The 20,552-nt window shown below is 39.1% G+C and overlaps 1 protein-coding gene across 7 annotated transcripts in view; it reads right to left on the reverse strand.

The window, feature by feature from the left end:
• Positions 1-20,552, reverse strand: part of MID2 (midline 2) — a 131,366-nt gene that overhangs the window by 13,518 nt on the left and 97,296 nt on the right. For 4 of the 7 annotated variants that reach the window (XM_084870457.1, XM_084870454.1, XM_084870456.1 and 1 more), the window contains 2 exons: positions 4,220-4,347; positions 2,904-3,137 (listed from right to left, as the gene is read on the reverse strand). In XM_084870457.1, coding sequence (XP_084726583.1) covers positions 2,904-3,137; positions 4,220-4,347 — 362 coding nt within the window. The remainder of the gene's footprint in view (positions 1-2,903; positions 3,138-4,219; positions 4,348-20,552) is intronic. The other 3 variants (XM_084870453.1, XM_084870455.1, XM_084870458.1) reach the window with 1 other exon arrangement.

The following is a 20,552-nucleotide window of genomic DNA, read 5'->3' on the forward strand; positions in this document are numbered from 1 at the left end:
ATCAATGATCAGAGGAAGACATGGAAGGCAGCCTGGAAGGGGAAGTAAATGTACTGGAAGGCAGAAACTGGTCAAAAGGATATTGGCAGGCTAGAATGAGGAATCAAAGCTAACCAGATAAAATGTAATAGAGATGAATTCAAGGTGTTGTATTTCCATGTGGACAATCAATTAATTGAACAGGAATAGGATTTGAAATTCCTAGTGGTGTCAGCTGACTATATGCTCAGCCAACACTGAATAATCAATTTCCTATTCACTAAAAAATCTATACTAATAAAAGGGTAATATGCTAATTAGACCAGGAGACCCGCTGGACATCCTTCCAGTCAAAGCCATGGTGGCCGGGCCGAGGCAGAGGTATTTAGGGGCAATCAGGCTAGGATGGGAAGGGCAGTTGGGGGAGAGCAGGCTGGCAGGAGGGCAGTTGGGGGACAGTTGGGGGTGAGCAGGAGGGGGGGCAGTTGGGGGTGAGCAGGCCAGCAGGCAGAATGGTTAGGGGCGATCAGGCAGGCAGGCAGGCAGGTAGGTGAGCGGTTAGGAGCAAGCAGTCCCAAATTGCAAGAGGGATCAGGCCTAAAGTGGCAGTCAGACATCCCCTGAGGGGTCCCAGATTGGAGAGGGTGCAGGCAGGATGAGGGACATCCCCATGCATGAATTTTGTGCACCAAGCCACTAGTAAAAAAAATAAAAGTTTCCAAGGAGAAGGGCAACAGGTAATATACAGAGAAATAACCCAGCTATTCCCTGAAATGGTCAGACTACTTTGGGAGTGTGTTTACCTTTTTTTTAATCCTCACCCGAGGATTTTTTCCATTGCTATTTAGAGTGGAAAGGAGAAAGAAGGGAAAGAGGTACAGAGAGAGAAAAATATTGATGTGAGGGAGACAAATCAACTGGTAGCCTCCTACAAGTGCCCAGACTGGGGGATGAGATGGAACCTGCAACCCACGTATGTGCCCTTGAGCGGGAATTGAACACGTGATCCTTTGGTTCACAGGCTGACACTCTAACCACTAAGCAACATTGGCCAGGGCTATATTATGAGCCATTTTGATAAGTAGCAGTGTGACTATACCAAGACTACTAGGATGGTAAAAGGTCTGAATCATGAGAAGCAATTCAAATAACTGAGGATGTTTAGCCTGGAAATGAGAAAATTTATAAGATACACAAGAACTACCTAAAATTATCTGAATAATTGTCATTTGAAAGATTGATTCAGTTTGTTAGTGAGACATAAAATGGCAGGCTGAGGACTATTTGGTAGGTGTGGCTTAACATAAGGAGCATTAGCTTGAAGTCTGACAGGCTTGAGTTTAAATCTTGACTCCATCAGTTTGTAGCTTTGTGACCTTGGGCAATTCATTCTGACCTCAGTTTCTTCATCTATGAAATAGAATTAATATCATCTATTTCATAAGGCTAAGTAAGAACTCATGAGGACTAAATAAAATAATGTATGTGGGAATGATTGTATATTGCAAAACATAATACAGGTGTAAATTATTATTGTCATTATTTACTAGGAAAAAAGTTAGACCTTTTATAAAGAAGCATGACAATCATTTACAGCTGTTTAACTAAGTAAGTTGTTTTGTGAGAAGTGAAATATCCATTACTGGAAATGTTCAATCAGAGACAGAATAATTATCTATTGGGAATCTGGTAGAACAAAAGAATATTAGTATAAATGACTTCCAATGTCACCCCTTCGAATTCTGAGATGCTATGATCCCATTGCTATTAACAATTAACCTTTAAGCTTTTCTTTACAAAGGACTATATAACCTTTAAAATAAAGGTGGTAGCCTTTAGATCTTTGCCACTATTCAAACTTATCCTCAACACTAGGAGACCACTGTTCTCCCCATATCAGGAAGAAGAAGCACCGTTGCTGGCTCTAAGACTTTCCTGAGCAAGAGAGACAAGTGCAGAAAAGCATGTCGGGAAGGCCTTAGAGTTTGTGACTTCACAAAATGAAGAAATACCCAAGAACACCCAAGATCACAGCTATCTTGGCTAAGTGGCTTAGGTTGGAACTGCACGAGGCAAGTGTTTTTGAGAGTTTGACCCCAAATGTCCTCTCACCTCTCCACCCCACTACGTGGCCCAGAATTGTCACAATTCAGCAAAAGGAAGCCTATCAGGAGGGTTTCACTGGAAAAACTCCTCTCATGCAAGCCTGTGAAGTCAGAAACAGAAGCACAAACACACAGGTAAAAGAAAATACTAATTAGCAGCTACGCAGATGCAACCTTAGGATGGGAATCAGTTCTGCTTTCATTTCCATCTTCCCCCAGTGCATTGAGGGAAACTTGGACCTTGAACCCTCTTACCTGGCAATCAATGAGTTAAGTTCTTACTCTGCCCTGTCTTGATCCAATTCATCAGAAGGTGAAACCATAAGAGCGAAATGACTGCTTTTTGAACATCTTTCATTTTTCTAGCCCACTGACAAGTTTTTATATTTGGTGTAATTCTTTGAGGAAGGGAAAAGGGGTAAAGAGAATAGTGACAGAGGCAGGAAACTTGTCACTATATTTACTAATACAAATGGGTATGTAAAGGAAGTAGTAGTCTTTGAACATAAAGTATTTTACTATGGTAATGAAGTGGAAGAAAAGTCGAGGGGAGAGATGTTCACACACATGGAATCAGCAATGATGGTGGCTTAGTTACCCAGGAACAAAATATGAGCTCTATTCTGACTTGGAAGAGTGGAGTGACATGGATTAACTGAGGAAAGACTAAAGATTACATAAACAAATGGAGTAGCCCCAGTGACTTCCCAGCAAGGAAATACACAACTTGCTGATGGGCCCTTTGCAATGCCGTAGGGGAGCTTATACTGTCTACAAAACACTGTTCTAAACAACCTAACATGTCTTACAAACACTTGCCTCGTGGCGCCCCGGCCAATCTTGAGCAGCTTACTGCTTCCTTACATTTCCTTATCTCTGGCCACAGGCCCCAATTACACCATGACTTACTGATGAAGTTAGCCTGGCCAGTGAATATGGTGTACTGAAGCTCATAGGAGCTGATGCTGAACTCATCATCCGAGATCCAGTGGACTGTAATGGTATCATGGGAGGCAGTACAGAGTTCCTCTCGGATAGATGGTGGGTTTGGGGCTGTAGGAAAAGGTAGAAAAGAAGGTAAGGAAATCACACTTTTTGTTTTGGAATTTTATAATCATTACTTTTGCTGATCAACCCAGCATCTTGTTTTGAGATTTTAATAAGAAGCTTTATACTTCACATACCATAGATCCTAAAGCTAAGGGCAGAGACCTCAAGTTCCCCCAACTCACTTTTGCTTCAATGATAAAAACACATTAGGCAAAGATATAAGCCTTAGTTATTGAGATGAATGACCAATTGTCTACACTATCTGCAAACACAAGTAAATATTAGACCAAAGTGGTCACACAGTTTTCTTATTACATGACCTTCCACCTATTACTTTTTTATTTCAAAGTAAGTTTTACTATATATGTTTGGCAGTATACCAAAGTGCAAAATAATATGTGTTCCCTCATCTGTAAAATAAGGATGATAATTACATCATAGATTTGTTGCAAGGATTCATGACATAAAATTAATATACAGTGTCTGGCATAAAATAGAAGTTCAATAAATGACAGTTATTTTAACATATTATCAAAAATAACTACAAAGTTATTATGTGTGTGTATTTTTCTCAGGAAATGATCATTGAAATAATCCTAAATGTAGCCAGAATTTTTAAAGGCTGGTTGCATTCCCTCATTTTCTAAAACTGTCTGCAAGCCACATATTTCTTACATTTTTCTTCCTAATCTGCCAGTTCTTAAAGTTTCCTTAAAACCATTTGGGTGGTATCTGTACCCATGGGGGACATTCTCTAATATTCCATAATTGCCACCTAAGTTCTACCTCCATAACAAGTAACAATATATTACTGATAGGTTCATAAGGAGAAATCCTTTAGCAACTTTTTATTTTTTACCTTTAAATATGGATGTTAGATCTATTCTGCCCAGAAGTGTTTGACAAATCATCTATATTTTCTGTTACATTGACTAAAATGTGTTCTACTTAAAAAGACACATGTATCATTTCATAGGTTATAAAAGCATTTTCATTATACATATTGTCTTTTCCAAATTATTTTAAAGTATAAGCACACCAAAAGAAAAAAATATAGTGAGAAAGGAAGCACAGTATTTTCACACCTGTTAAATAATCTAGCCCCTCTAGCAATTTCTTTTCTCTGGAAAAATCTAAAGCAAAGTTTTCAAAGGCATCATTAAAATTGATGTCAGGAATCAAAACTTGAGAAGATGCAGTTGCCATAGCGACCCTGCAAATGAAAAAAAAAGTACATCAATATACATCAAAATAAGTTTGCAATCATTATACAGTGTTTGATTTCTGGTTTAACAAGGTGACATTAAATGACTTGATTCATTAAGTGAAAAATCTTATATCTGTGCTTTGCCAATGGAAACCATTTAAATGTTAGTCATCAGGAACCAATCAAGGGTTGTATCATATTTATTCACATATGTTCACTTCTCAAACACACTCCCCCATCCTGTCTTAATTTTTTGAAGTAAATACCAAATTCTCCACCCACTCCCACAGCATCAACTTCCATCTGGCAGGAGTCATCAAAACTAGACCTCTGAAGGCTTGGTAAGAGCAATATGAAAGATTTTTTATGCTAATCAATAAGGCAGCACATTGGAGCCGAGCTAAAGCCTTCCCCTAAGTACAGTACTTTATTTGATCTTCTATAACATTTACATGTAATTGTATTCTTTTCTAGTTGTATAATGTTATGATAGTTTTATCTCTTCAACTAATTCTAAGCAACTCAGGAGAAGGGTTCATATTTTGTACCTCATATCTTCCATGGTCCCTAACAGAGTGTTGGACACATGGTGAATCAATAAATACTGAAAGAATAACTGAATAATAACAACACCCTGCTAACATTTATTTAGTATTTCACATGCATACATAAATACATACATACTTTACATACACTATCTAATGTTTTTTCCATTTTGTAAATGAGAAATATGACACATAGAAAGATTAAGAAACTTGCCCAAGGTCATACAACCAGTAAGGGTCAGGAAAAAAAAGAAATATAAAATATAACTGAACTATGTTCATTGCTTCTCAGCGTCATACTTGACCATTTAAGACAGTTCCTTTTTTGAAAAGAAAAAAAAAAAGGATATATGGATTACAAGATGGCTGCAGAGTAGGTGGAAGCTAAACTCAACTGCTCCCAGTGCCAAACCAGATTTACAGCTAAATTATATGGCAATCAACCTGAATAACCAACTGAAAGCTAGCTGGACTGAAATGCTAAAACCAAGAATTTACAGAAGACACCACATAGAGCCTGATAAGAAGGGTCAAGACTCAGAAAGATCTGAGAAGCTGGAGGGATATCTCAGCTGTAAAACTCCCTCTCCCCAGAAGCGTGGGGTCTCAAAGCTATGCTAGGATTCTCAACCCAGAGCAACAAAAAAGAGAAGGGAGTCTGCTAGAGACGCACATGCCCCCTTCCCACATTAAAGCATTCCTACTGTTACAGCACAACCTAGTCCTGTGGTTGGCAAACTGCGGCTCTCGGGCCACATGCGGCTCTTTGGCCCCTTGAGTGTGGCTCTTCCACAAAATACCACAGCCTGGGCAAGTCTATTTTGAAGAAGTGGAGTTAGAAGAAGTTTAAGTTTAAAAAATTTGGCTCTCAAAAAAATTTCAGTCCTTGTACTGTTGGTATTTGGCTCTGTTGACTAACGAGCTTGCCAACCACTGACCTAGTCCTTCAACTACTAGCGATACCACCTTGCTGAGCTCAGGTTCTATAGAGGGGTCAGCTGGCTGCATTCAGCTGGCAACTTCAGGGCACTCTTTTCCTGAGGAAGCTCTTGGTGGAGACTTAGACAGTGATTGAACTGTGTAGCCTGGGAAGTGGACATTTCTTCCCCACATCTAAACACAGGTGGCACCATCCCCACACCTGTTGAATTACTTGGACTGCCCTACCACCATAGAAGGATCAGAGTACCATGCAGAGCTAGAATGTTCAGAGCATGTCTCCTAGGAAGGATTTGTATAAGAAACAGAGAGATGGATGCTGAGTTGTGTGGCTACATCACAAGGGGCCACTCCTATCTCCCCTGTGAACTCAGCCCACACTATTTCCCAATTGGAGACTAATTTGACCTGGCTTTCTGTTATGTGAGCTCAGTCACGTGGGAGGATCAGAAAGCTATTCAGAGCTGGATTCTTTGGTGCATGTCTACCTCACATACTCTTTCTGGGAAGGGAAATAAGTGACCATCCCCCTCCTACAGGCTTACTGACACTACCCCCAACAGGAGACTGTTTGGATCAGTCCTCCCAAGATCCAGTGGTCCTACACTGCTGAGCTCAGGCTCCTCCAGGCAGAATATGAAACAGACTAAATTGTGTGGCTCTAGGTCAGGACATGAGCCATTTCCCCCTTGCATGCCCAACTGAAGTATAGCCCTCCTTCACATAGCCAAATCATGGTCCTTTGGTACTGATTAATTTTGTTGACCTCACCCTCATGATTCCTTGGGACCCTGTCCCACCATAAAGGTGTCTGAATACCCAGCAGGTGGCAGCTAGACTTAGTATACCTAAGGACTTTTGCTGAGTGGCCACAGAACCAGCATTGGCACCATATTTGGATCTGCATCAACCTGGTGAACACTGTCATGCCCCTATGTAGTGACTCACTTAGAGTTTAGCTCAGGCAAATCAAATACCTCCAGAGGCTGCTTCAGTGATTGAGCATAATGGGAGCCAGGAGATGGAGATAGGCAGAAGTAAATCTCAAGGTGCTTTGGGACTTTTGCTAATCTGCCCCTGGACCTGGTGGTGGTAACAGCTAGCCTTGGTGTGCAGCTTGGTCTTGCCTATGCACCCCCGGATAAGTACAGACAGCCACAAACTGTAGATCACTTTCTAGCTCCAAACAGGTTACCCAGGGCCAGTCACAGACAGTGTCTGACATGGGCCTGCACCAGAGTCACTCCTAGAAGTGCAGAAACAACCCATCCAGTGCCCAGCTACAGAAAGCATGAGAACAGGATCCAGTAAGTTTCACAAGTAGCATATCCAAAGGAAAATCTCGGTAGGCATCTAATCCTACTGAGGTGAATTCTGTGTCAGGTGTCCAGTACCTGCACAGCAGCTCGCATGCTGTGCTTGGAATTGATCCTCACGGTCAGTCAGGCTGAAGGGTGATCCCATTCACAAACAGACCAATAGAAATCAAGTTTTCAATTATAACAGGAGGGACAACATAAACTGGACATGCCTGGAGCACCATATCGAGTAATCAAGGAATCTGTACCACTTGACCCCCAGGACACCTATTACGTAAGACCAACTTATCAAGACTGGAAGTCATAGCAGATCAACCTAATACATAGAAACAAAAACAAAGAAGCAGCAAAATGTGGATAGGAAGAAACATATCCCAAATGAAAGAACAGGAGAAATCTCTAGAAAAATAGATAAATGGAGCCAAGCAACTTATCAGATGAAGATTTCAAAAAAAATGGTTATAAGGATGCTCAAGGAACTTAGTAAAAATTACAATGTACTTAGTGAGAACTACAACAACATGAAAAAGGACGTATAAATCATAAAAAGAACCAGTCAGAAATGATGACTACAATATCTGAAATGAAGACTGCATTAGAATAAATAAACAGTAGGCTGGACAATGCAGAGGATAGAATCAGTGATTTGAAAATCAAAAGAAAAAACAACCAATAAAAACAGAAAATAGAGGGGGCGGAGCTTGAAGATGGCGACTGAACAGTTGGACTTGTTCTGACTCTGGTCCCAGAACAGATAAAAGTAACATCTGAGTCGCTCAGGGAGGGTTGATTGGCAGCTGGGGGGCAGCAGAGGTTTCAAGGAAGCTAGGGAGCGATCCGCTGGACAGGATTTCCAGCCGGGTGGCCAGCACTGCCACAGTGGCGGCCGCGGCGGCAGCGGCAGCGGCGGCGGAGGCAGCAGCAGCAGCGGCGGCGGCGCTGTGAGAAAGGAGTGGCTTCTCTGAGGCCTGGAAAGCCCACTGCGGAGAGGTCCATCCAGTAGCTGAGACGCCCGAGTTGGCGCTGGCGCGTGGAGTCAAAGGAGTTCTTCGGTCACCCACGGAAAGGTCAGAGTTTGCGGGGAAATCCTGAGAGATCACGGTCCCGCGGCGCCGGCAGCCACGGTAGCCGGGGAGTTCCGGCCCCGCCTCCATGGAGCGCCCGCAAAGCTGAGCCCTAAGAAGGCTGCAGCGACATCTAGTGCTGGGTTTGGCATAAGCTTCCCCAGAAGCGGGAATTTTTTTTTTATTTTAAAAAAAGCCAGGGGACACGGGACAGAGTGTTAAGAATCGCGGCTGTCCCGCCAAGGGCGGAACATCTGGACACCTCGGCGCCTGATCCCCTTCACCCCCTAGCTTCAGAATACTAGGGAAGGACTGCCTAGTTGGGCATATCCGGGGAATTTGCAGGGAGAGAGTGCCTCCCTGGAAACAAGGGATCGGAGCCAGAAGAGATAGTCTGGGAGCCAGCTGGCACCCTACCAGCTAGAGCCATAGAGAAAGAAGGCCGGAGCAACCAAAAAGACTGGGAGGTCAAACCGGAAACACTGACACCTAAGAGCTGAATTACAAACTGCCCTTTTTTTTTTTTCTCTTTTTTTCCTTTCTTTTCTTTTGTCTTTTAATTAATCAAAAATAAATGGACACAAATAACTAAGATATAGCCTACTAAAAATTAAGGATTACCTTTCAAAACTGAGGTGCAATGGAAAGCTGGGAACTGCAAGACTGTCTGGTCCGAGAATCAGAAGTGCCAAATACATTAACTGAGGAAGTGAGTGAACAGTACTGGTCATTTTTATGCTAATTTTGCTATTCTTTATTTTATTTTCATTTTTTACATCTTTTATTTAATTTTCATTTTTCATATCTTTTACTTAACAATTTTTTTTTCTTTTTTCCTTACTTGATTTTACCTTTTCAATTATTACATTTTTCAATCTCTATCATCACTATTACTACTGCTATTTTGCAATTTTTTAAAAAAATTTTTATTTATTTATTTTTTTTCTCTCTCTAGGACCATTTTATTTTTTCTTTATTTTACATTGGGAGTAACCTTCATTCTATTTTAATCTCTACTATAGCATCATTCAACCCTATCTCAACTCAACCTTTACACTATCACTTTCTTACTAAACTTTACCCTTTAGTCTACAGTTTATCCTATCCCTTTCCGGCTTTAGTTTTTCCTCTATTCTCTCTGTATACCCCCTGCTAAAGCTCTCACTATACTTATAGACCTAAGTTCCAACCCCTGATCCAAGTGTATAAATACCAATCTCTGCACTATATTAACTAGTTAAAAAAAAAAAAAAATCCGTTCTCCCCTCTATCCTTTTCGCATTGTATGTGTGAAGGTTGATTATTGTGAATTTTTATGCCTTTTAGTGAAATTGTTATGCTTATTCCTGTATTGTTATTGTTGCTTTGTATTTTTTTTTTAAATCCTCTGTTTTTGTTTGTTTCTTTTACTTCTGTATATCATAGCCTTACTTAATAATAGTGGATATTGTAGTTTGTATTAATCTCCAAGTATTGTTACTGGCATTGGCTGGGTCCAGAGGTTTTTCTATGGCAATTTTCTCCACATATATATAGTTTGTTTCCCATTTCTCTTTTAGTTTCCTTCTTCTCTCTCTTTCTCTCTCTCTCTCCCTCTTCTTTTTTTTCCCTGTTTTCCAACTTCATTTTGTCATTACTTTTTTTTCCTTCTTCTTCTTTTTCTATCTCTTTATCCCTCTTTTTTTTTTTAATTTACCTAATTTTTTTTTCATTTTAATTTAATTAAATTTTATTTTTTTAATTTTTCTTTATTTTATTTTTACCTTTATTCCTTCTCTCCTATCCCCTAAGTTGCTTTTCTCTAGTGGTCACCTTTATTAGAGGTTATTAATATTGTAAATACATTCCGGTTAAGTGCCTCTTGTGTTGTACCTGGTAGTGTTGTATTTTGTACCTCAAAATCAACGCAGGAGAAGGAATACCACATAACCAGACATCCTGAAAAGAGAGGCCATGGGGAGACAAAAACATAGTCCGCACGTGAAAGAAAAGCAGGCATCACCAGAAAAGGAAGTAAACGAGCCAGAGGTAAGCAGCCTGCCAGAGCAAGAATTCAGAATAATGATCATAGCATGGCTAAAAAGAATGGAAGAGAAATTTGACAATAGCCAAGAAGAAATGAGAAAGAACCATGAGGAAATGAAGAAGAGCCATGAGGAACTGAAGAAGAACCAAGAAGAAATGAAAAGTGAAATCGCTACCATGAAGAACTCAATAGAAAGCATCAAGAGTAGACTAGATGAAGCAGAGGACCGCATCAGTGAGCTAGAAGATAAGATGGAAAAAAATACCCAAGTAGAGCAACTTCTAGAAAAAAAGATTAAAAAGCAGGAGGAGAGCCTACGGGAGCTTTGGGACAAAACAAAACAAAATAATATTCGAATAATAGGGGTTCCAGAAGGAAAGGAAACTGAGGTAGACATGGAAAAAGTATTTCAAGAAATAATGACAGAAAACTTTCCTGAAATAGAAAAGAAAAAACCCACACAAATCCAAGATGCCCGCAGAGTCCCAAGCAAAATGAATCCCAGAAGACAGACTCCAAGGCACATTATAATTAAATTGGCAAACAACAACGACAAAGTAAGAATCTTAAAAGCAGCCAGAGAGAGACAGAAAGTTACATACAAAGGAACCCCCATCAGACTAGCAACTGATTTCTCAACAGAAACTTATCAGGCCAGAAGGGAATGGGATGAAATATACAAAGTCATGCAAAGGAAGGGTCTGAATCCAAGAATACTGTACCCAGCAAGGCTATCAATCAAAATTGAAGGGGAAATCAGGAGCTTCACAGACAAAAAAAGACTGAAGGAATTTATCTCCACCAAACCAGCAATGCAAGAAATGCTAAAGGGTCTACTGTAAAAATTAAGAAATAAGAAGTGAAGAAGGAACATGGGTATAGAATAAAAATGGCGTCAAATGAGTACCTATCAATAATAACCTTAAATGTAAATGGATTAAATGCTCCAATCAAAAGACATAGGGTAACAGATTGGATAAGAAAACAAGACCCATACATCTGTTGTCTACAAGAAACCCACCTCAGAAAAAGAGATGCACACAGACTGAGGGTGAAGGGATGGAAAAAGTTTTCCAGGCAAATGGAAATGAAAAAAAAGCTGGGGTAGCAATACTTATATCTGACAAATTAGATCTCAGAGTGAAGGACATAACAGAAGATAATGAAGGCCACTTCATAATACTAAAGGGAACAATCCAACAAGAAGAAATAACCCTGGTAAATATATATGCACCCAATACAGGAGCAACCAAATACATTAAAAAACTGCTGGAGGACATTAAGGGAGAGATTAATAGCAATACAATAATAGTAGGAGATTTTAATACCCCACTGTCACCCTTCGACAAATCATCTAAACAAAAAATCAGCAAAGAAATATCAATCCTAAATGACTCACTAGACCAGATGGAATTAATTGACATCTTCAGGACACTCCACCCCAAAGCCACAGAATATACATTCTTCTCAAGTGCACATGGGACATTCTCAAAGATAGACCACATTTTGGGACATAGGCAAAGTCTCTTCAAATTCAAGAAGATAGAAATCATATCAAGTATCTTCTCAGACCATAATGGCATAAAACTGGAAATTAACTACAATAAAAATAATCCAAAGAAATCAAACACATGGAGACTAAACAGCTTGCTATTAAACAAGGAATGGGTTACCAGAGAAATCAAGGAAGAAATTAAAAACATCCTGGAAACAAATGACAATGAAAGCACAACAATCCAAAATCTTTGGGACACAGCAAAAGCATTTCTGAGAGGGAAGTTCATATCCTTACAAGCCTATTGCAAAAAACTAGAAAAAATAGTAACAGATGATCTAACTCTACAACTCAAAGAGTTAGAAAAAGAGCAACAAGAAAAGCCCAGTGTAAGCAGAAGGAAGGAAATAACAAAAATCAGAGCAGAGATAAACGACATAGAGACCAAAAAAACAATACATAAGATCAACAAAACCAAGAGCTGGTTCTTTGAAAGAATAAACAAGATAGATGGACCTCTAGCCAGGCTAACCAAGAAACAAAGAGAGAGGACCCAAATAAACAAAATCAGAAATGAAAGAGGTGAAATAACAACAGACCCCACCGAAATACAACGGATTGTTACAAAATACTACGAACAACTCTATTCCAACAAACTGAACAACCTGGAGGAAATGGACATATTCCTAGAAAAATACAAACTTCCAAAACTCAATCAGGAAGAATCTAAAAATCTCAATAGACCAGTGACTTGGGAAGAAATTGAAACAGTCATCAAAAAGCTTCCAGCAAACAAAAGCCCAGGGCCAGATGGCTTCACAGGAGAGTTTTACCAAACATTCAAGGAAGAACTAAAACCTATCCTCCTCAGACTATTCCAAAAAATTCAAGAGGAAGGAACACTTCCAAACTCCTATGAAGCCAGCATCACCCTAATACCAAAACCTGATAAAGACAACTCAATGAAAGAGAATTACAGGCCAATATCCCTCATGAACATAGATGCCAAAATCCTCAACAAAATTCTAGCAAATCGGCTCCAGCAGAGCATCACAAAGATCATACACCATGACCAAGTAGGATTTATTCCAGGAATGCAAGGTTGGTACAATATCCGCAAATCAATAAACGTGATACATCACATAAACAAGTTGAAAGATAAAAATCATATAGTCATATCAATTGATGCAGAAAAAGCATTTGATAAAATCCAACACCCTTTCCTGATAAAAACTCTTAACAAGGTGGGAGTACAAGGATCATACCTCAACGTAATAAAAGCTATATATGATAAACCCACAGCCAACATCATACTCAATGGGCAAAAACTAAAACCATTCCCTCTAAGAACAGGAACAAGACAGGGATGCCCACTATCGCCACTCCTCTTTGACATAGTACTGGAAGTACTAGCCATTGCAATTAGACAAGAGGAGGAAATAAAAGGCATCCAAATTGGAAAAGAAGAAGTAAAGTTATCCTTATTTGCAGACGACATGATATTGTATATAAAAAACCCAAAAGACTCCATTAAAAAACTAATTGGCTTAATAAATGAATTTGGCAATGTAGCAGGATACAAAATTAACACCAAGAAATCTATGGCATTTCTATACACCAACAGTGAGTTTATAGAAACAGAGACTAAAAAAGCAATTCCATTTACGATCGCACCAAAAAAATTAAGATACCTAGGAATAAACTTAACTAAGGAAGTAAAGGACCTATACGCGGAAAACTACACGACACTGAAAAAAGAAATAGAGGAAGATGTAAACAGATGGAAGAACATACCACGTTCATGGATTGATAGAATCAACATCATCAAAATGTCCATACTTCCTAAAGCAATCTATAAGTTCAATGCACTCCCCATTAAAATACCAACGGCATATTTCACTGACCTAGAAAGAACTCTCCAAAAGTTCATTTGGAACAATAAAAGATCCCGAATAGCCACAGCAATCCTGAGAAAGAAGAGTAAAGTAGGAGGTATCTCAATACCAGACTTCAAACTGTATTACAAAGCCACTGTTCTCAAAACAGCCTGGTACTGGCACAAAAACAGACATATAGATCAATGGAATCGAATCGAGAACCCAGATATCAACCCAAATCACTATGCTCAATTAATATTTGACAAAGGAGGCACTAATATACAATGGAGTCAAGACAGTCTCTTCAATAAATGGTGTTGGGAAAATTGGACAGATACATGCAAAAGAATGAAACTAGATCACCAACTTACACCGTACACAAAAATAAACTCAAAATGGATACAGGATTTAAACATCAGACGGGAAACCATAAAAATACTAAAAGCATCCACAGGCAACAAAATCTCAGACGTATGCCAAAAGAACTTCTTCACTGATACTACCCCTAGTGCAATGGAAGCTAAAGAGAAAATAAACAAATGGGACTACATCAAAATAAAACACTTTTTTACAGCAAAAGAAACCATCAACAAAACAACAAGAAAGCCCACTGTGTGGGAGAACATATTTGCAAATGTTACCACTGATAAAGGTTTAATCTCCAACATCTACAAACAGCTTATACAACTAAATAAAAGGAAGATGAATGATCCAATTAAAAAATGGGCAATGGACCTAAATAGAATATTTTCAAAAGAAGACAGAAGGAAGGCCAAAAAGCACATGAAAACATGCTCAAAGTCACTAATTATCCGAGAGATGCAAATCAAAACAACAATGCGGTACCATCTCACACCTGTCAGAATGGCCAACATCAACAAATCAACAAACGACAAGTGTTGGCGAGGTTGCGGAGAAAAAGGAACCCTCGTGCACTGCTGGTGGGAATGCAGACTGGTGCAACCACTGTGGAGAACAGTGTGGAGTTTCCTCAAAAAACTGAAAATGGAACTCCCATTTGACCCAGTAATCCCACTGCTAGGAATATATCCCAAGAAACTAGAAACACCAATCAGAAAGGATATATGCACCCCTATGTTCATAGCAGCACAATCTACAATAGCCAGAATTTGGAAACAGCCTAATGTCCGTCAGCAGATGATTGGATCCAAAAACAGTGGTACATCTACACAATGGAATACTATGCTGCCATAAAAAAGAAGGATTTCTCATCATTTGCAGCATCCTGGATGGATTTGGAGAACATCATGCTGAGTGAAATAAGCCAATCAATGAAAGAGAAACACCACATGACCTCACTCATTTGTGGATAATAAAGAACATTATAAACTGATGAACCATAAGATAGATATAGAGACAGTATATCAACAAGTAGACTGTCAAATTACAGCGGGGAGGGGAGGAAGATCTGGAGGAGATAATAGATCAACCGAAGGACTTGTATACATGCATATAAGTGCAACCAATGGACACAAAACTCTGGGGAGGGAGGGGATGTGTGGGAGGGAGGGAGGGGGTAAAAAAAAATCAATAAAATATATTAAAAAATAAATAAATAAAAAAAAATAAAACAAAAAAAAACACAGAAAATAGAAAAAGAATTTAAAAAATGAATACAGTTTAAGGGACTGTCTTCATTTTTTAAATGGAGTGTAACATCTGCATCATAGGGGTACCAGGAAGAGAAGAGAGAGAGCAAGTGATTAAGAACATATTTGAATAAATAATGACCAAAAATTGCCCATCCTGGTGAAGGAAAAAAGACAAGAAAGCTCAGAGAGTGCCAAATAAAATGAACCCAATGTGGCACACACGAAGATACATCATAGTAAAATGGCAACATATAAGGACAAAAAGATAATCTTAAATTCAGCAAGAGAAAGGTAGTTAGTTAGAAGCTCCCATAAGACTGTCAGCTGATTTCTCAATAGAAGTATTTCAGGCAGAAAGGGATTGAAATGAAATATTCAAAGTGATAAAAAGCAAGGATATACAACCAAGACTATTTTACCTAGTAAAGCTATAATTTGAAATTGAATGAAAAATAAAGAGCTTCCCAGACCAAAAAAAAAAAAAAAAAAAGTTAAAGAAGTTTGATATCACAAAACTAGCACTGTAAGAAATGTTAAAGGGCCTTATTGAAGAAAATAAGAAAAGAAGTAGGAGGGAAGGAGGAAGTGGAGGAAGAGAGGAACATAGTTAAAAGAATAAAATGGCAATAATTACTTACCTATCAATAATTACTTTAATGTAAATGGTTTACATGCTTCAACTAAAAGAGACAGGGTAGCTGAATGGATAACAAGACACATGTATATGCTATCTATAAGAGACCCATTTAAGAATTACCGATACACAGAAACTAAAAGTAAAGGGATGAAAAAATATATTTTATGCAAATGGAAGGGAAAAGAAGCTGGGGTAGCAATACTTACATTTGACAAAATAGACTTTAAAACAAGACTATAGTAAGAGACAAAAAAGATACTACATGCTGAGGAAGGAAGCAATCCAACAAGAAGATATAACCTTGTAAACATATATGCACTCAACACAAAAGCATCTAAAAATGTAAAGTAAATGTTGATGTACATAAAGGGAGAGATTGACAGTAAGGCAGTCAAAGTAGGGCACTTTAACACCTCATTGACAGCAATGGATAGATCTTCAAGACAGAAAATTAAAGACATAAATGACACACTAGGTCAGATGTATTTAATTGATAGCTTCAGAGCATTTCACCCTAAAGCAGTAGAATATACATTTTTTTTCAAGTGCACATGCAACATTTTCTAAGATAGACCACATGTTCAGACACAAAACAAGTCTCAATAAATTTAAGAAGATTGAAATCATATCAAACATCTTCTCTGACCTTAATGGTATGAAACTATAAATAAATCACAAGAAAAAAACTGAAAAAACACACAGAGATATAAAGGATATATAACATGTTATTAAACAACAAATGGGATAAAAGGAGATCAAGAAATAAATTAAAAATACTTTGAAATATCATTGCAGACATGTACACATAAGGAACTGTTTGACATTGAAATTGGAACTCAAAAGAACTATTGGCCCAGAATGAAACTCACTACAGACTGATTCATTTGCCTCCCAGCATAACTATTATTGCTTGTCTCATTTTCGGTTCTTATAAGTGTATTTCTTGTATCATATGATCTCACTCATCTAGGAGAAATAATGAACAACATAAACTGATGAACAAAAACAGACCCGGAGACAGGGAAGTATCAATCAGACTGTCAAACCTTAGAGGGAAGGTAGGGAAGGGTGGGGGAAAGAGGGAGAGATCAACCAGAGGACTTGTATGCATGCATATAGGCTTAACCAGTGGTCACAGAAAACAGGGGCGGGGGGCGCATGTAGGGAGGGGTTTGGGATGAGAATGGGGGGATGAGGACAAATATGTGATACCTTAATCAATAAAGAAATTAAAAAGATACTTTGAAACAAATTAAAATGAAAACACAATAACTCAAAACCTATGGGACAAAGTGAAAGCAGTCCTATGAGAGAAATTCATAGCACTACAGTCCTACTCCAAGAAACAAGAAAAATCTCAAATAAATAATCTAACTTTACACTTGAAGGAACTTGAAAAAGAACAACAAATAAAGCCCAAAGAGAGTAGGAAGAAGAAATTAATAAAGATGAGAGCAAATAAATGATAAGCAGAAAAAAAAGATCATTGAAACAAAGAGCTGGTTCTTTGAAAAGTTAAACAAGATTGACAAACCTTTATTCAGACTCATCAAGAAAAAAGAAAAGGACCCAAATAAATAAAATCAGAAATGAAAGAGAAGTAATTATTGATGCCACAGAGATACAAAGGTTTGTAAGAATATATTATGAACAAAGCAGCAGGGTTGCTTTCTGCCAGGGAGACACTGCTAGAGATACAGGTACTTTTTAAAGGGCCAACACACAAAATTTTGTGTGCAGCCACTAACCTTGGGGTCTGGCAAAGGCAGGGCAGGGTGGACTGGAGCTGAATGAGGAGATTTCAGAGTAGGGGGCTCTCGGGTTAGAGATCAGAAGGCAACCATCCAGGTTTCCTGGGCTGAGTCATTCCCTCAAACTGCAGAGGACACCTTTCTTTGGCAGATCTTTATCAGCCAGGCAGCTTTTGCCTGGGGGGGGCAATTGCCCCACCCTGTTGGGAAACCTCTTGCCTCACCCTATGGAGTTTAGACCTTTCTGTGGTCTATAGTCTGAGGATAATTAAAACCTAGAATAGCAATCTAACTATAGGCAGCAGAGGGGATCTCTGGAGTCTTTGAGTCTTTGCCTAATCTCCTTCTGGACCTGGGCTAGAAAAAGCAGACTTTGGTGCACATCTTGGTCCTTTCCAAAGGCACCCAGTCCCAGCAAAGGAATCAACAAGCTGTGGATTGCTAATAGCTCCAAACAGTACTCAGGGTCAGTCACAAACAGCATTTGACATTGTCCTGCCCTAGATACTGGGGGCAATAGCAGATATACCTAATACATGGACACAAACCCAAATAGGCAGCCAAAATAGGTAGACAAGAAAACAAGTCCCAGAAGAGCTAAATGAAATGGAGAGAAGAAATTTATCAGATATAGAGTTCAATAAATGGGCAAAGGACCTGAGTAGATACTTCTCAAGGAGGACATACAAATGGCCAATAGACATATATAAAGATACTCTAAGTCACTAATCATCAGAGAGATTCAAATTAAAACTACAGTGTGGTGTCACCTCATACCTGTCAAAATGGCTATCATCAATAAAAGATCAAACACGAAGGGTTGGTGATGATGTGGAGAAAAGGGAACCCTTATGCACTGTTGGTGGGAATACAGATTGGTGCAACCACTGTGAAAAACAATATGGAGTCACCTAAAAACATTAAAAATGGAACTCCTTTATGACACAGCAATTCCACTTCTTGGAATATATTAAATGAAACCCAAAACACTGATTTTTAAAGAACATATGCACTCCTATATTCATTGGAGTGCTATTTACAATAACCAAGATTTGGAAGTGGCCCAAGTATCCATCAATAGATGAGTATATAAAAAAAAAAATCTGTGGTATATTTACACAATGTAAACGTGGTTGTTAAAAAATAAGGAAATCTTACCTTTTGCGACAGCATTCATGGACCTGGAGAGCAATACGCTAAGTGAAATAAAGCAGTCAGAGAAAGGGAAGTACCATATGATTTCACTTATATGTGGAATCTAATGAACAACATAAACTAAGAAACAAAATAGAAACAGACTCATAGTTACAGAACAGAATTACAGTGGTCAGAGAAGAGAGGGATTGAGGGGCTGAGTGGAATATGTAAAGGGATTAAGCAAAAAATCAAGTCACAGACACAGAAAATAGCATGGTGATTCCCAAAGGGGAAGTGAGGTGGGTAGAAGCACAAAAGGTTATAGGGAGGATACATGGTGATGGAAGAATACTGACTTGTCTTGGGGTGCTGAAGACACAATACAATATACAGTTGATGTATTATAGAACTGTATATGTGAAACCTATATAATTTTTTTTACCAATGGCACCCCAATAAATTAAATTAAAAATTTAAATTAAAAGATATAATTGGAAAAAACAAGATTTTGGCATAGATAAACACCTGAACTTGCTGCCTTGCACAACCACTTCAAAACTACAACTAAAAGAAAAAACGGTATCATCCAGAACCACAGGAAGGCTGGCTGAGTGGAAATTATACAACTAGAAGGAAAGAGAAAAGCACACTGAGACTTGGAGGAGGTGCAGAGGTACAGAAGTGAAGTGCAGAAGTATGGAGGCATGCACGCAGAAAGGGATGGCAACTGAGTACACTGTTGTCTTTTTCAATCAGGAGGGAGATACAAGCTCCTGACTGCCCTGAACTCCAGTTATGGGAGAGACTCTGGGGACCCAGACTCATATGAAGAGAAACTGGACTATCTGGCATCGGGCAGAACTGAAGGGTGGCTTTCTCTCAGAGGTGCTTGCAGCGATCATTGTTCCTGCATGGTTACTCAGGACACAGAGAAACTGGACCTCTTCCAGGCAGGGCTGACAGTCAGCAATTGCTGTTTGCTCTGCCCTAGTAATTCCCTGAGACCTGGACAGCAGCTTGCATTGCTTCACACCTGGACCTCATTTGGGCACCGCCAAAACCCAAACAAAGAGAATGAATCTGAAGATATCTCTGTAGCTCCTGCTGGGTGGCCTCTCTCCTTGGAAATCCAAGAGCCAGTGTACCCAGTGGTCAGAGACCACCCAGACTACTATTCTTCACACCCATAAGAGACACACTCAGGGGGCAGACCCAGTGAGCGCCAAAGCCCCACTGAAGCAAGTCTTGCCCCATAAGGGTGTCTCCAGCACAGCAGTTCTCCCATCATAGATACAACTGATCCTCACAGCCAATTAGCCTGGAGGTCAATTCCTCCCGGTGATACCAACAACAATCAAGGCTTAACTACAAGACTGCACACACAGCCCACAAAGGGGTTCACCAAGAGTGTCCACCTCAAGTAATTAGGGAGGCTGAATCACTGGGCCCTATAGGACACCTAGCACACAAAGCCACACTATCAACTCAAGGAAGCAGCCAAATGTGGAGACAAAGAAACAGGTCACAAATGACAGAAATGGAGGAAAGCAAACTACTGGATATAGAGTTCAAAATCATGGTTACCGGGTTACTCAAGAATCTTCTAGAAACCACGGATAAATTTAGTGAGACCCTGAAGGATATGAAAAAGGACTAACTAGAAATTAAGCATACACTGACTGAAATAAATAATAATATACAGAGATACAACAGCAGCCTAGAAGATCCCAAGGATTGAGCCAAAATTTGAAATACAAAGAAGCAAAAAAAAAAAAAAAAAAAAAAAAAAAACACCCAACCCGAAAAGC

This window comes from Pipistrellus hanaki (assembly GCF_964339955.1).
Source record: "Pipistrellus hanaki genome assembly, chromosome: X".
Taxonomy (NCBI): Eukaryota; Metazoa; Chordata; class Mammalia; order Chiroptera; family Vespertilionidae; genus Pipistrellus; species Pipistrellus hanaki.